Source organism: Pyrgilauda ruficollis, unplaced genomic scaffold (genome assembly GCF_017590135.1).
Source record: "Pyrgilauda ruficollis isolate IOZ18807 unplaced genomic scaffold, ASM1759013v1 scaffold28, whole genome shotgun sequence".
NCBI lineage: Eukaryota > Metazoa > Chordata > Aves > Passeriformes > Passeridae > Pyrgilauda > Pyrgilauda ruficollis.
In genome coordinates this window covers 8,085,642-8,101,917 of record NW_024524155.1, presented here as the reverse complement: position 1 = coordinate 8,101,917, position 16,276 = coordinate 8,085,642, and the positions used below count along the sequence as shown (strand labels likewise).

The 16,276-nt window shown below is 38.8% G+C and overlaps 1 protein-coding gene across 8 annotated transcripts in view; it reads left to right on the top strand.

Annotated features, from left to right (window-relative positions):
• FOXN3 (forkhead box N3) overlaps nucleotides 1-14,559 on the top strand; it is a 209,036-nt gene extending 194,477 nt beyond the window's left edge. For 5 of the 8 annotated variants that reach the window (XM_041471803.1, XM_041471801.1, XM_041471804.1 and 2 more), the window contains 2 exons: nucleotides 4,469-4,492; nucleotides 7,105-14,559. In XM_041471803.1, coding sequence (XP_041327737.1) covers nucleotides 4,469-4,492; nucleotides 7,105-7,654 — 574 coding nt within the window. In that variant the 3' untranslated portion in view covers nucleotides 7,655-14,559. The remainder of the gene's footprint in view (nucleotides 1-4,468; nucleotides 4,493-7,104) is intronic. The other 3 variants (XM_041471808.1, XM_041471806.1, XM_041471805.1) reach the window with 1 other exon arrangement.
• Nucleotides 14,560-16,276: the final 1,717 nt, after the last annotated feature.

The following is a 16,276-nucleotide window of genomic DNA, read 5'->3' as shown; positions in this document are numbered from 1 at the left end:
GTGCAGTTCCATTAGTGCCAAAACACAGTAAGAAAAAGTTTGGTCTTGGGTTAATGCAGTTATGTGGGTTGTTTTGACTAATCTGTTGTTCAGAAAGGAGACCAAAACTATAGCATTGGACTAAGAAGCTGAAGTCTGTGATTTCTGATGTGTTAACTCCCGTCAATAGAAAAGTTTACAGTGCTGTTAATCTTCAACAGTGTGACTGAATGCATTGGCATATTTTGTTCTGCACAAGGTATTGATGTGTTGCTCTTCCCTTGTAATTACATGTAATTACTTTATATTTTATGTGTAAAATAAGGTACAATTGAATTAAGTCATTTGGGTTAAAAAACCCTCCTGGAAATTATTTAACAAAGATGACTTTCCATGAATAAAGAATTACAGTTGAGCTCATCATTATTTTGTAGTGCATTTGGCTTAAATTGCACAAATAAGCTTTTCATTCCAAACTAATCTACAAATGGAAAGGCATCCCACACTATTTTTACTTTGAAAATCATCCTCTGGTGTTAAATCTCTGCAGCAGAGCATAATTGGATGTGTTTTGACAGTAGCTTTTTATTTACTTTATTCACACCACTTTTAGCTTGTTTACTATCCATATTTTCCATGTTGTGGCTGACAAGTCTAAGACCCACCCAAAAACAGCAGGGAAAAATAACGCTTCAAAGCTGCACAGCGTGTAGCATGTCTCTAGCATGAGATCCATCATATTTTGGGGATATTTTTGGCAGACCATATCCCTATATAGTTCCCTGAGAGAATCTAAAAGCAAATGCAGTGACAGTCTGGATATGTAGAAAAGAAGATACTGACTGACAGAGGTATTCAATGAAAGCAGGCAAAACCAGTAGCTCCTTACATAGAGCAAGCAGCTGCTTGTGAAAGTGAGCTCTTGCTCTTCCTATCATCATCCATTGGAAAATACTTTTTAAATGTTTTCCTAGGAGGACTTCTGTGTTGCTTTGGTAGGGATGGTATCTGTTGAATTGGCCAGTGCATATGACATTCACGTGTTTTGGCAAGGTGCACAAGGCTCTTCCCGTATATAGTCACCTTCCACAGGAGCCAGGTATTACCTGCTACATCAACCCTTGGGAAGAGCACAAGCTTGGAAGTTGATCTAACATTTGAGATTAAGTAATGTCAATTTCACCATGATATTTGTAATTTTCTGCAGTTATCCATAGTGTGTGGGTGGTTTATGACTATGTCCAAGTTCTGCTGCTGTGCAGTAGAACTACTGAGCCTAAGCCTCTCATATACCTAATGTGGACAGATCCACTGAGGTGAGGTTAATGGAAATCCACTCCACAGAGAATTTTACCAGCTTTTTAGCATAGGCCTTGTAATTTTGTTCAGATTATTTTGCAGAAGATGTTTTGCAAAATATCCTTGGTAATTTTTCAGAAAAACTTACTTATATGGTACATATGCCTAGGTAATAGGTTAGATTACTTTTGGTACTGTTTGTTAGCATACCTTGGGTTTTAAATTACTGCAGGTTACAAATAAAAGTTAATGGGAAATTGCATGGATTTTTCCCCATTTTATCCAATTCTTCTTCACCAAATTCTTCTCTGTCCTAGTTTTGGCTTGTATGGAGTTCATTTTCATCCTAGTAGCCAGTACAGAGCTGTGTGTTGGCTTTAGTATGAGCATAATGTTGATAATATGCTAGTGGTTTAGTTGCTGAGCAGAGCTTGTCCCAAGTCAAGGACTTTTCATTTTCCCATGCTCTGCCAGTGAACAGGTGCACAAGAAGGGAGCAGGGGCAGGGCAGGTGACCTGAACTGGCCAAAGGGATATTCCATACCATAGAGCATGAACTGGGAGAGTTGGCAGGGAGGAGCTGATCACTCCTGAGGGATGGATTGAGTTGGGAGCAGTTGTGTTGTGCATCCCTTATCTTTGTTGTGTTTTATTCCCCTTTTGGTTGCCTCTCTCTTTTCATCATCTTCATCGTCATTGTTGTTACTGATTTTGCTGTTATTTACTTTATTTCAAAGTGTTTGTATCTCAATTCATGTTTACCTTTTTCCAATTCTTCTCCCAGTCCCATCTGGAGCAGGGAAGAGGAAGCAGCTGCATGGGACATAGTTGCTGGCTGGGATTAATGACAGACATTCTCAAGGAATTTCACAATTACCTGGAAATTGCAAACAGGTTTCCTGAAGAACTTCCCTCAGTGAAAAAATATTTTTATTCAAGTTTCCAAGATAAAATTTTTCTTCTTCGTAGGGAAAACAAGTGCACCTGCACTGGCAGAGCTACAGCTCTTCCTTGATTTTGAGCAATTAAGAAAAAAATTTTAAAAAATGAAAAAAAAAAAAAAAGGGAAGAAAGACAACAAAACACCCCAAAATGCAACACTAACAAACCTTAGCTACTTCATCACAAGCAGATTTTAAAATAGCTGTTCTTCTGCTATTAATGCCAGAGTTCCTTATGCAGCTCCTGATCACTGGGGCATGACAAGAATGAGTTTTGTGCTTAACCTTATCTGAAGATGGAAAATGGTTATTTGGGATTATTTGCACTTCAAAATTATAGGGCAATTACTAGATTATTCCTTGAGCATAGCTTTTATTACTGTGACTTTATTTCTCATGCTGGCTTTATTTTTTGCTTCTATTTTCCTCCCTTGAAGCAGCCATTCAAGCAGTGATTAAATAAAACAAACATTGCATGTGCAGAGTGGATGCCAAAGCATAAGTAGAATTATTATCATTCACCTACATTATCTGTGAATTACTGTTTTTTTGCTTAGATAGAGGAATTAGTAGGTATTTCCTTTCATAAATTCTTAATTGTATCTTTGTAGTGCTTACCACTGGCGTTACCAGCTTAACAAACCCCAGATCATCCCTGTTGCATTGCATTCCCCTTGCCACCTGTAACAGGCAGGATGGGTTATCCTTGGGAGCCAAAGGAATCCTTCAGTAACTAAAGGACAGTAATGCTGGCTGACTTGATTATTCTTTCTTTGCAAAATGCACAGGGCTCCATTTGTTTTAATTTCAGATCTGCTGTTGATACTGCTGGCAGTTCATGAAGTGTATTTACTGTGGTCCTTTGCATACAATTTTTCTCTGAAGTACCTTTGTAAGAGCTTCTGTCACTATTGTGAGCAGCTCGCTGTTGACTTTTAACTCAGTAACCCCTGACAGAATCTCATTGTACAGCAAGTGAGCGCCACTAACTTTTCATATGCTTGCTCATCCTTCTGTCTGCTGGTCTGTAGTGGTTTTAAGAAGCAGTTCAACTAGCTGTAGCCAAAAGTTCTGACTGTTCTGAATTTCCCTTTGAAATAAAAAAGTGATTTTTTTTTTATTCTTTTTATTGCAGCGAACCTGGAACATGTCAGAATCTACAAACCCAGCTTACTTTTACTGTTTTCATTGTGTCTTCTAACTGTGTGTTTCCAGTTACATACAAAAACTGTCATCTGTGGGTACACAGTATCTGTCATCCAGAAGGATCAGAGGTAGATTAAGGTGATATTTAAACTCCACATAGGTTTTCTTTGTTCATCAAAGGAATATACCTGTCTCCAGTGTGAAATGAAGTAAGTTTTTTTTCAGCAAAACCTTTGCCATTTTGCAAACAGAATGTGATTACCTATCTTTCTTTCGAGCTAGCAGAGAAATTTAAGGAAGATATGCCTGCACTTGTTAAAATGACAGACTCACTTTTGTCTCCTCCTGAGGAAGACCTGTCTGAAAGGCAGAGGCACTAACACTGTGCAAAGGACATTATTTCCTCTAACTTGAGACCCACCTGCCATGAGTCCTGTCTGGCTTCTGATGACATTGGTAGTAGAATTTGTATCCATTAACAAAGGGAATGAAGTCAGACTTTCAGAAGTCTGCTTGGGAATTGTGTCATTGTGCTACAACCAAATGGAAATATTCTAGAAAGAATCTGTGCACATTGCTTTAGGCTGAGATTCCCTCAAGCAAATAAAGATAGTCCATGTCAGTAGGATGAAAAGGTCTAGAGACTGTCCCATCGACTACTAGCAAGCCACTACTTTAAAACATGAAAATATGTCAATTCCTGGAAATTTTGAAATGAAGTTCTGAACAAAAAAAGGGGGAAACAAGTGATGGTCTAGATTGAACTACATAAATCACAGATTCATCTCATAGTGAATATATGATTGTCTAAGAGCAGTGTAGAGCTTGAGAATGTCTCAGAGGCATGTGTGGAATATTAATTGTTTAGATATTAGTTCATTCAACTCTTAGTAATCTACTGATATCCGTTATAAGTAATTAATCTAATGTTTGAACTATTGCATATTAAGATACAGATCAGATTTACTTTCAGGGTACATGACTTTTGATGTTGTGAATATCCTAAAGCACTCTGCCTGTATAACTTTTTACTTTTCTGCAAATATCCTTTGCTAATTCTCTCCTTGACCTGCTTTCTCTTCCTTTTGTATTTCCTCAAGCAGAACTGGTTGGAAATCTTTCAAAATGTAAGTGAAACCCAAAGATTTTTCTGAGATGCAAATGCTATCCATTTCCTGACCAGTTCCACTTTCTTCTGAAATGTAGTGGTATTTTCTTTTCTCCCTTTTTTTTAAAGCAATTCTTTTTTTTGCACCTCTTTGTAAACTTCTGTTTTTCTTTACCAGCATCTCTGTTGGCAGACACCCACTGTGGGATGCCAGCCTCATGGTACCCCCTTCCCTGGGACATGCCTCTGTACTCCCCAGGCATTTCATTCTGTTTTTATGCTGATTTGGAGGAATTGGGATCTGGAGTAAGTCCCATGGGCAGAGCTTTTGAATCCAAACTGCAGCCCCTTTACATAAACGGCAACACTAGAGACTCAAGAGCAGGGTGAATCAGGGATGTCTCTTTGGCATGTGGTTGCACTGCTCGATGGAGCTGTGGCTTTCCTTTCATTGACAGTCTCTTGGTACAAACTCACAAGAGTAGATCTAAAGAGCATAAAAATGGGTGTCTTGGTTTAAATCACATCCATTAGAAGCCTTGTTCACTTGCAGTCAGTAGGAATTTCATTTGAGTTCCCACCTAATCTGACCTGTATTTGTTTCCATGGAGCAAGAATTGATTGTTATTTTTTAATGGAAAATTAGTAGTGTGTGATTTTTAGTAAGCCATATTGCTCTGATTTTTAGCTCCCTTGTAATATCAAGTAAGTTTAATTTTATGCTAATTTATGATAATTTTTAACATCTTTAAATGTAAATTTTCCCTAAAAATGAAGAATCTGTCACTTAAAATGCATCACATGCTTCCTTGTAATGGCTGATCTTAAGGAGTTGGTTATAAATTCACCTTATAACTAGCTTAGTATGGATGATTTCTTATTCTAAGCATTTGGCATCCTCTAATGACAACCCCTGCAGTTGCAAGCCATCACAGAGTAAATGCAGCTGGCTTGCTGCACAATCATGAATGACATTGCACTTAGTTATTAATAATTGAAGGAGCTTTGTGTATTCCTTCTGGGTTCTATATGGAATTTATGGATCATACATCTACTCAGAAGGCTAGGCAAAAGTAATTTTGTTGAGCAAAAGAGGTTGGCAGAGGCTTTCTTTGCTAATAAGTGTACCTTCTATTCTATACATTTCTTTGAAAGCACTGTAAATAACATTTGGAATGACTGATGAATTTTCTGCCTTCTAGCATTGTCCTGTCACTGGTTCATAAATGCAAGGGGGTTTCTTATCTCAGCGAGCTCTTGCAGACAAGGGCATTTAGACGAACAGGAACTGTGGAATTACATACCACTTATTTTTCCCACCTTTCAACCTTACTTTTCAGAAATGGATAATACTCTGCTGTTTCTTGAGTAAGGAAACCATACATGAGGTCTGTTGTGTGAAACTTAAAGTACTTTCCCATTTTTTAAAGTAGAAGAGCAGTAATACTCTGGACTTGCCACCGTGCCATTCCTCTTAAGAAATGTCTATGTTCAGTGTGTGCATTTAAGAAAGGGGTTTAATCCAACACTGCCCCAAGTATGCAAAAGTACTCCAATGGTAAAACAAAGATGGCAAGTTAAATCAGTTCATCATGTGATGGTTTAAACAGCCTTGCTTTTTTGTTGGATTTTTTTTTAACTGACAGAGAGGTTCGAGGCTGGTAAATTGGCAGGTGGCAGCGATGATAGCTCAACTCAATGACAAGCATCCTGCTCTCCTCCTTTTCAGCAGGAGCTAAGTGTTGCACATAATCAGTGCCTTCTTTAATTGTATTGTAAGCATTGTATTCTGTTTTTTAAAGTCAGTGGCAATGCTCTAATACTTTTCACTCCAGAAAAAAAACTTGTTCATTTTTAAACATATCATGCTGCAGTAGTTCCCACTACACAGGGTGCCATAAAACCTAAAGAAAAAATAACAGCTTCTAGAGCAAATCCAGATTTATTTCTTTCTACTGCTTGTTTTTTAATACGTTCTAATATTTTCTTGGCAGCTTGTGGCTTAAGATTGTATTGCTTTTAAGGTTATGTATTAATGGATCAGAATCAAAACTGTGACTGGACCTGGTTGCTCCTTCTCTTGCAAAGAGTCCTAAGCAGAAGTTATGCTACTTCCCAGGTGAACCATGGAATGCAAGTTGGAATTAGAGTCGGAAAGTGTCTTTCAGAGTAGGCAGGGAATTGCCCCAGAAAGCTAGTGTCTCTTCTCCACGTTTTTGGTAGTAACACTTTATATGCAAAAGATGAGGGGCTATTTATGCAACTTAGCAGAGTTTATTTACCCAGTAGATAAAATAATGTTGGGGGTTTTTCTTTTTAATTTTTGAAAATGTAAACAATTGAAATTTAAATCAATACTGTTTACACATCATTTATTTGTAATCCCCTACTTGTTCTTTGCTTATTCCCTACTTGCTTCTTGTGCTATTTTGCATCTTTTGGCTTGTTTTTTATGTCAAGTCCAATCCATGAGCAATTAGGCTTTGAAACCAGCTTGCATGGACATTACTTTGATAGTCATTGTTTCAGATTGTAATTTCAATTTATCTGTCAGTTTGCTTTATCATCTTTTGCTCTGAAGCAGGATCACATCTCTGTGGCTTCTAAGACTGCTTGGATTTGTTTTTACAGGAATGGAATAACAAACTGCCGGATGCGGACGGAAAGCGAACAGTCCTGCGGCTCTCCAGTTGTTAGCGGTGACCCAAAGGAGGATCACAACTACAGCAGTGCCAAATCTTCCAACCACAGGAGCACATCACCTGCTAGTGACTCCGTTTCCTCTTCCTCTGCTGATGACCAGTATGAATTTGCAACTAAAGGTAGCCAAGACAGCAGTGAAGGAAGTGAAGTTAGCTTCCAGAGCCACGAGAGCCATAGTGAAACAGAAGAGGAGGACAAAAAGCAAAGTCGGAAGGAGACCAAGGATTCTTTAGCTGACAGTGGATATGCATCCCAGCACAAGAAAAGGCAACATTTAATGAAGGCGAAAAAAGTACCAAGTGACACACTGCCTCTTAAAAAGAGACGTACAGAAAAGCCCCCTGAGAGTGACGATGAGGAGATGAAAGAAGCAGCAGGATCACTCCTGCATTTAGCAGGAATTCGATCCTGTTTGAACAACATCACCAATCGGACGGCAAAGGGGCAGAAAGAGCAAAAGGAAACCACAAAAAATTAGAACAAATCAATGATTTGTTTGAACTTAAAAAGTTTTGTTTCAGCACGTCAGGTGAATTCTAATGATTTGTGGCAATATCAGCAATTTTTCCTTTTTTGTTTTTCTTCTGTTTCTTTTTGTTTTGTTTCTTTGGGTTTTTTTGTTTGGGTTGTTTTGGTTTTTTTTTGACCCTTAAGAATTTTATTTTTAAAGGAGATTGAAGCCATAGAACTCATACTGACACTCAGCTAATTTACAAAAGCTTTTCATTACCTGAAGACAAAAAGTTAACAAAAAAAGAAAGCCAAAATCGCCATTGCTTTCTCCAGCTTGTCAAAAATGCATGGTTGAATACGCAGTGATATCAACATTAATGTGATGGAAGTAAAATTGGGCACTTGGAAATCCCTCTTATAGTAGAAGAGCTGTGCATAATTTAGTATTCATTCAGGCCTGGCCCTTAAGAATTTTTTTAATGGCCTTACAATTGGGTTAGAAGTGAATGTGAACAAAGAGATTTGTGGGAAAGAGGAGGCACATACTTCTCAACCAAGAACTGTGCAGTGGCACTTGGAAATGTTGTGCCACACAAGTCTTCGGACAGCCACTGGTGGCAACTGTGCAAGCAGTAATGCACTTCTAGTGTGTCACATATCCTATGTGGCTCATAATGTGAAGACTGACAACTCTAAGTTTGAGGAAATTTAAACTATGTATGCAATGGGTTTCAGAAATAATGAAATGGGAGGGGTGTGACTGTTAGTAGCATCGTTAACTATTGAATTCTGTCTTCTATATTAAATTGAAAGAATGTTCAAAAAGCCATAAGCCTGAAGATTGGCACTGCGTGCAAAAAATAATAGTAATAGGGAAAAACAAACTATGTCTTCTAAACTGCCTGAGTGAAAAGTAATCAAGTCTAAGAAATTACAGCAGATACAATGTACATCAGAATCTTTTTCTGTGGATCACATCCTTGATCTAACAGGGGAAACAAAGCTGCAAAACCTGCCATTAGTAGTATTCTGTATTTAAAAAATAGAAGGAAAGCATATTGGTGAACAGTAAAATTCAGAAGTTCAACAAGAGCTCCTACACTGCCCTCAGAAATGAGTGTGCAGTGACCATCAGTCAGGATTCATCTGTGCAAAAATTACAGCAAATTTCCAGATTCAACCAGCATAGCCAGCAGAAGAAATTTTGATCCACATTGCATGGATTCTTTAGGGAAAGGGGGAAAACAAAAAGCAAACAATTTTTTTTATTCAAAGATGACAAAGTTCTTGTAAGGTAAATAATGTATTTAGCATGAAGCATGAATTATTTTCATATAAATATAGAAAATAGAGAAAAAGGCTATGCCTCTAATTTTTAAGCCCTTAGGCTTAGAGTTTGTTTTTTGGGGGTTTTATTTTTTTGTTTTGTTTTGTTTTCGTTTTGGTTCTTTTTTGTTGTCGTTGGGGTTTTTTTGAAGCAGGTGTTTAAGGTTTAACCTTCTTCAGGGACAAACACTGACTGTTGGGGAACTTACTCTGCAATATTAAAAAATAAAATCTTCATGCTCTGGTAGGGCTTGGATGGTTGAATTATACTGCCTTGTCTGCACATTCAGCCCCCTCTCCCTACTTCTGTTAAAAAAAAAAAAAGAAAAAAAAAAGAAAAAAGTAAAAGTGTGTCTTTTCTTCGTCTGTACATGTGTAACATGACGCAATAATCTGAGGGCAAATTTAGTAGTGAGTGTGTATGACAGAATCAAGAAAATAATGGGAGGTTAATTGAGGAAAACTCTCTGATTTGATTCAGGAATAAGTAGACAAGAAAATAGCTTTGCTAATTTGCCATGAAAAATTGAAGTTAGTTAAGAGCCTTATGGAGGTGTCCGGATAAAACCAGTGTTACAGAGAGTGTGATTCAGGTACAGTGCTACTCTCCTGGTAAGGATCACTATGAGACTGAAAATCACTACAGCACAGAGAAGCTGTGAAATAAACAAAATAGTCTCTCTCACCTGGATTCTTGCATTTGGCATGAAAAATTCTACACTTAGAATATCCTAGAGGCAAAAAGAAAATCCCAGAAACCAACCACTTAAGAGAACAAAACAGTTGGTTTCTTAAAGAGTATAGGTTTAGATTTATCACTAACAGCTGTTTCAGGCAGCAGTTTCACCAAGATGGATCTAGTTTATGAAGAGTGAGTTAGAGAAGGGTTTGACTTCCTACTCAGTGCAGTGAGCTAAAAGTTGTATTTGGAGATGCCTGTGGTGTGTGCTCAGTTAGGAGGTGGAAAGACTGAAGGACAGGCTGCTCTGGACCTGGTTCTGTGCCCCGCAAGCATTTTGTAAACAACAGGGCAGCACAGCAAAAGTGTGCCTCTCCTCCCATCTCAGCCAGCATGTCCTGGGATCCAGGAGCAGCTTAATAGCTGCCAGAGCTCAGCACAACTGCCAGCTTAGGAGATAGGGAAGGAGAGAGCCATGGATAGTGTGAGAAACAGCCTTGTTCCTCTCAGTTTGCAGGGGCCGATGCATGCAGCGTTGATTCCCAGCATTAGTTAAGTCAGGAGTACATAGAGACTAACTTCTGTTGGCTGCCTGCAGCCCTTTAGATAAAACGCTGGGGAAAATAGGAGGGACCAGTCCCTTGGCCAGGAAGCACAGAGATGAATGAGCCATAACATTTCCCTTGTCTGATCAGACTGGGATAATCTGCTTCTTCCCAGGTCCATGCTCTCTACAGCCAAAGTCTGTAGGCGGTGAAGCACGCAACAGGAGAACTTGGTCTTCATCTTTTACATCTTCTACAGACTTCTGGGAGAGTCATTTGAAATAGAAGATACTTCTGTATCACCTTGCCACCACCTTTGCTCATTAGTTGCATTAGCTGGGGAGTGGCTTAATATTTACCAAAAACAGCACTGAAAAATCTAGTGGCAGAAAATACAAACCATGGCTCAGCCATCTCTGTCCTCCAGGGAAAGCAGTGTGTTTGTGTGCCAGTGGCCAGATTCTGTCCACAACACTAATTCCAGAGCAACTTCTCTGATTGCAGTGTGTCAGTGCAAATGAGATCAGTATCTGCTGAACAACAAGTACCATTCATTAATGTGGACTCTTGGTGGCTAAATATATAATTACCACTAGTATTACTCATCTTAGAAAACAGTCATTTTGCATAAATATCTAATTAGGCAGGTTAACTTTATACAGATATATATATAGAGATATATATATATATATAACACCTATCTAAGACTTCAACAAGTCCTCTATATACTTCCTGGTAAACCTAAAATGTTGGCAAGCATCTATTTTCATATAAAATTTGTTTCTCCTAGTCTGATCTGCTAAGAAGGTATTTATTCTTTGGTAGGATTTTACAGAGTTATGTTCAGGAACCAGCAGTTTGGGCTGCCATCAATGGATTATTTCTGGTGTTTAAAAACAACTTGTCCTTATTGATGTTTACTCTGACTGTTGATGAGAAGTACATAATTTGGATTGTATAAAGTATTTAGGAGTCACCTTTTAAACCATATTTGTGCCTGGCTGACAATGGCAACTTTGTCAGAACTGGTTCTACTCCATCAGAGAAGTTCTCTTTTTTTTGTATAAGAACTGAAATTGATTTGTTTTCCAAGAAATACGATGTCAGCTTTTAATCGAGTTGTCTTTACTTCAACTGATTGATGTCAAAACGGACTGGTAATTGCACTGTATTACAAACTCTCTCACTTGCCAGATAGGAGGTGGTGTGGTTTTGCTTGTTTGCTTTCCTTCTAAGCCATTTTGGGGTGAGAAGTTGTCAAATCTCTAACTTCCCCTTCTTCTCACTCTAAGTATTGCCAAATTAGCATTTCTCCAAGACAGGTGGGGGCAAGGTCAGCAAGTGTTCAGTGGTGAGTTTCACATGGGCATCAGTTGTAAGGGTTGCTGGACTTCATGGCGAGTTCCTTTGGAATATGCCTTTTGCAGCAAGAAGCTCTTGCAGGCCAGAGCTAATGCCATAAGCAGATTTCACCAGCATCTCCAGGGAGGTGAAATCTGCTGATCATGCTTGCATTCCGCAAGCAGTTGGATGTCCTACTGCATTTTGGTGCAGATTCTGCTTGCATTTAAAAATGCAAGCACAGGTCCTGGACAGCTTAAATGTATCACCCCATAGCTGTTTCTGAAAGCAGACTGCTTCTGATCTTCTCCTAGCAAAATTGGCAGTAGTTCTACAAAGATCACAGGGCTTTACAGCTGAAAAGCCAAATGTGGGAGTGAGGAGGTGTGCCCTGTATGACTAGAGAACTGTCCTGAGACTGTTCTCTCCAGCAATTGAGTTGAGGTTCATCTTCTGGTTCCTCTCCTATCTTAATGGGAGAAGGGAATCCCAAAGGAGATGCGTTGGCTCCCAGTGTTCAGCTGAATTACTGTCTACTTGTGGAAAAGATACAGAAAAAAGCTGGAGGCTGCATTCTTCACTGGAGTGAGGTAGAGATACATCGACATACTTTAGCAGAGTATGAAATCCTAAATTGTACACCAAATGGCACCACGGATAAAATTACCAAAACAACACTTTGTCCTGGTTTCTTATTAGTGGTAATTTATTTTCACTGAGATTTTGGCTCCCATCCCAATCCATCTAAAGATGTAGATCATAGAATCATAAAATATGTTGAGTTGGAAGGGACCCATCCGACTCTTGGCCCTGCACAGGACACACCAATAATCAGCCTGTGGGTCTGAGAGTGCACAATCTGAGGTTTTCTAGAACTTGAAGGTGTCTGGTCTCCTTTGCAGTCAGTGGAGCTATAGACACCCAAGTGTTCCTGGAAGCCTTTACCATTTCACTATTATTATTATTGTTATTACAATTTTTGCTTTAATCCGACCCTAGGCATTTTTGAAAACATTACTCTCCTGTGCTCCAGGATCAGAATAAAACTACTGAGAAAATGCATTTCCAATGCAATTTACTTCACCTCCTGGAGAATGCAAATCCAGCTCCTTCAGGCACATCACTACTGCCTGAATAGCTCATTGGCATATTTTATAGGAAATACTTAGAAACATTTTCTTAACTTTGTCACCAGAAGAGCATTTGAACCATACATCCTCCTGATTGTAACAGAGTATCAGTGTTGACCGTCTGACCAGTTAAGTTTTAGTAGTGTTCTTTACAGCCCTCCAGTAATATATCAAACACTGTTATGCACATAATGCAGCACTGTGATCTAATTTAAATAATACTTTTTTATTATTTATACTACTCTATGTAATATACATCAACACTTTGCTATATAACCTAAGTGATAACCCTCTTAGTTACCTGCCAAACTCTGAATTTCTGTTTGATTTATATTGCAATTAGCACAGTTACCAAGTTGTAATGATGTCTCTTTTCCTTTGAAATGGGATGTGTAAGTCAAACTATACATTTTGTGTGTTTCTGTTTTGAGATGAAGTTTATAAGGATTTACACACAACATTCAGTGTTCTGTATAAATCTGCATACATTTGTAAATTCATCTGTTAATCCCCTTTTATTTAGAAAGTATTAATTGATGGTGGTTTATTAGGGATTTTTACTTTTGCATTTTTATTTTTAGTACTGGTTATTCTTGAATTAAGCAGAGACTTGTCAGCTGGGTTGCTTTATCTTTGATCATGTACATGACCTTATAATTCTTCCACAGTTCAGCAAACAAGTACTAGCTTCACTGACCAAAAAAAAGTCTCAACCTAATGTGTCTATGGTGCTGTATTTTGCTGGTATAGATTTAAAACCAGAAATTATTTAAAGGTCACTTTTGAGTTGTTCTAATAAGTAGCCTTTCCTGGTTTGGGGAGTTTGGGTTTTGTTTTAGCATTGAAAACAAGGTATATTTATCTGAAACTATATAATGGTTTTTCTACTGTATCACATTTCCTTTAGCAAAGAGGGAATATCAGCCTGATGTAACATCCTTTTGCAATCAGTGGAAGGGGGTTTTGTTTCACTTTTTTATTTTCAGTGGATTTCATGAGGCTTTGGATCAGGCCAGCAGTTACAGGAGCTCATCATCCGAGGGTTTAAGGGATAAATGACAACTTGTGCTGGCCTTTAGTGGTAGAAGGGATTTTACCGAATACTAAAACTACATGCTGGACTATGGAATGGCTGACAATCTAAAATGGGAATCTTTTTCATTTGTTTACTCTGGCCTGAAATCCCAAGACCTTCTTTTTTTTTGTTTGGATGACATTGAACTTGAGTACATTTTTAAGTTACTAGAGCATTGTACATTTCCTGAGTATGTGTGTGGGACAGCAATTGAAAGTCATACCTGTTATCTGATAACCAGTTCCATGCCTGCATCATTCACACTCACTACTTAAAAACTGCCATGATGTAAAATGTTGGGGGGAATGATTTGTGTGTGTATGAAAAGCATTATGAACTTGTACATTTTTTTATACTCTGATCTGTAATTTCTGAAGTATTTTGTTTTACAGAAAAAGTGATAAAGCAATCAAAAGACCAAGAGATTTAGTATCAATGCTTAGGGGTCACAGGACCTTAACTGGCCAATAAGTTAATTTAGTACAGTGATAAGCCAATTTTTTTTCCTGTACTTGGCGTCTGAAACTGCCAATTTCATCAATATTAAAATACGAACTGTGACGGGGAATGAACAGTGATGTTAAGTTGTATTTGTGTTTACCTAAATGAGCAGTCCGAAGGCAAGTGCAATCAGCTGATCTTTAGGAAATATGAAATTGTTGATTTAGAGGCATACTTGCATTTTACATTTTCTTGATGTGTAATCATATTGCCAAAGACAAACTATTTCATCAATTATTATTGTAAATAACACTTTCCCAAAACCTACCATAAAGTTTCTGTGATGTATTGTCTTCCAGTTGCAATAAAAATTACTGAGTTGCATCAATTGAACAATTGTATTTGTGTGAATATTAGTTTCAGAATATGCCCACATATTAAGACAGAACAACAGTGGTTGTATTGTTTGGGGGTTTTTTAAACAAATTAATTCTTTCATTATTAAGTAGTTCTGGTCCTTGTGGCATGTTAGCTGGATCTTCACTGCTGTAGATATCAGCTCATGTTAATAATGGCTAGACGTACTGAACTGATGTTAACTTCGGATCTGATCTTCCTTTTTCACCAGTTTTGCAGCCCAGTTTGGGTTTTGGTTTTTGTGAGGTTTTTGTTGTTGTTGTTGGTTTTTCTTCTTAGTTAGCCACAATCAGAAGAGATCCAGTAATAAAATGTCTTAATGGCATATATATAACATCCTGAAAAACATACCTTTGTCATCTGTGCATCAATCCTTCCACCTAAGTCTAGAGTTGAAGAAAACAGTGCAAAAGGACTCTCTTCAGAGAATTTTTAATGAGTATAAAGAAATTGTAATAGTCTCATAGCTTTCTCCAATTAAAATTAAACAATTGTACAATCTTACAAGTCACAGCATTCCTCAGACCCCATGTTTTTGAAAGTGTTCTGTTAACAGCCCTAAATATCTGTAGGTTAACTCTGAAAAGGACTGAGAAGAAAGAAAGCCCCTCAGTTCTTCCCTCAAACTTTGTCACAGCTGGTTTGAAGCACTGCTGAGGCACAGAGGGTGGTTTCTCAGCCATGTAATGAGAATGTGTGGCTGCTGAAGCTGGAACTCAGCTGACCTACGAGTGTCCCCCTCTCTTGTCTTGATGCCATCCAGAGTGGCTGGTATGGGAGACTGCTGCACTGTCTGAGGGACGAGATGGATGTGAACATCCTGGGAGAAAGTGGAGCAGAAGAAGCAAATGGCTGAGATTCACACAAAAGAGCATAAAAGTGCCCAAGCTCAGTATCTGTCCAGGCAATTGCTACTTTCATGCATTGCCTGAAAAAGTTTGTAACCAATCCTCGGTGCCCACTGCTGCTGCAATTGAACAAGGAGAGAAAAAACTTGGCCAAGGAGAGTGACTGATGAGAAGGCAGAACCTCTTAACTGTGCTCTGAAACCATTTCCTCTAATGGATCCCCCCTCTCATCTGCCTCCAGTTAGGCAAGGATCACGTAGCAGTCAGCGGATACATCCGTGGTGATGTGTGTAGAGCAAGGAGACCTGCAGCCTCCACAGAACATGTTTTAGCCTTCATGTACAAGCCAGCAAGCTTGCCAAGAGCCTGGTCATGAATTTGTTTCAGCATAGGGCATTGCTAAAGAGTCTTAAAGCCACTTAGCTCAGGCATGCTATAAGAGATGTGCTGAATGCCAGCTGTGATACCAACTTCCCATGCAACTTCAATTTAAACAATCAGACACTGTATACACACCTGTCCTACCTCCTTCTCCAGACTCTACACCCTTATTCGCACCATGTGTTGTGCTCGATTTGTCAAAACGCCTCTGGCAAGCCCTTGGGCAGCACAGGCAGGCTGTGATTTATATAGCAGGTCTTCCTGCTGCTCTTCAGGATTGTCCCTGCTCCAGCATGTGCTGCCTGCAGCCACTCCAGGAATTGCTGCCCTGGTGTGGGTTCCTCAGGAGTGCACAGATCCCTTCTGATCTCAAGTGGGTCTCCAGCAGCCCTCTGTGTGCTGGTTCCTTTGTAAAATACATCTGAGGAGGAGCACTCCCTGCCCCTCTGACTGCCTGCAGCAGT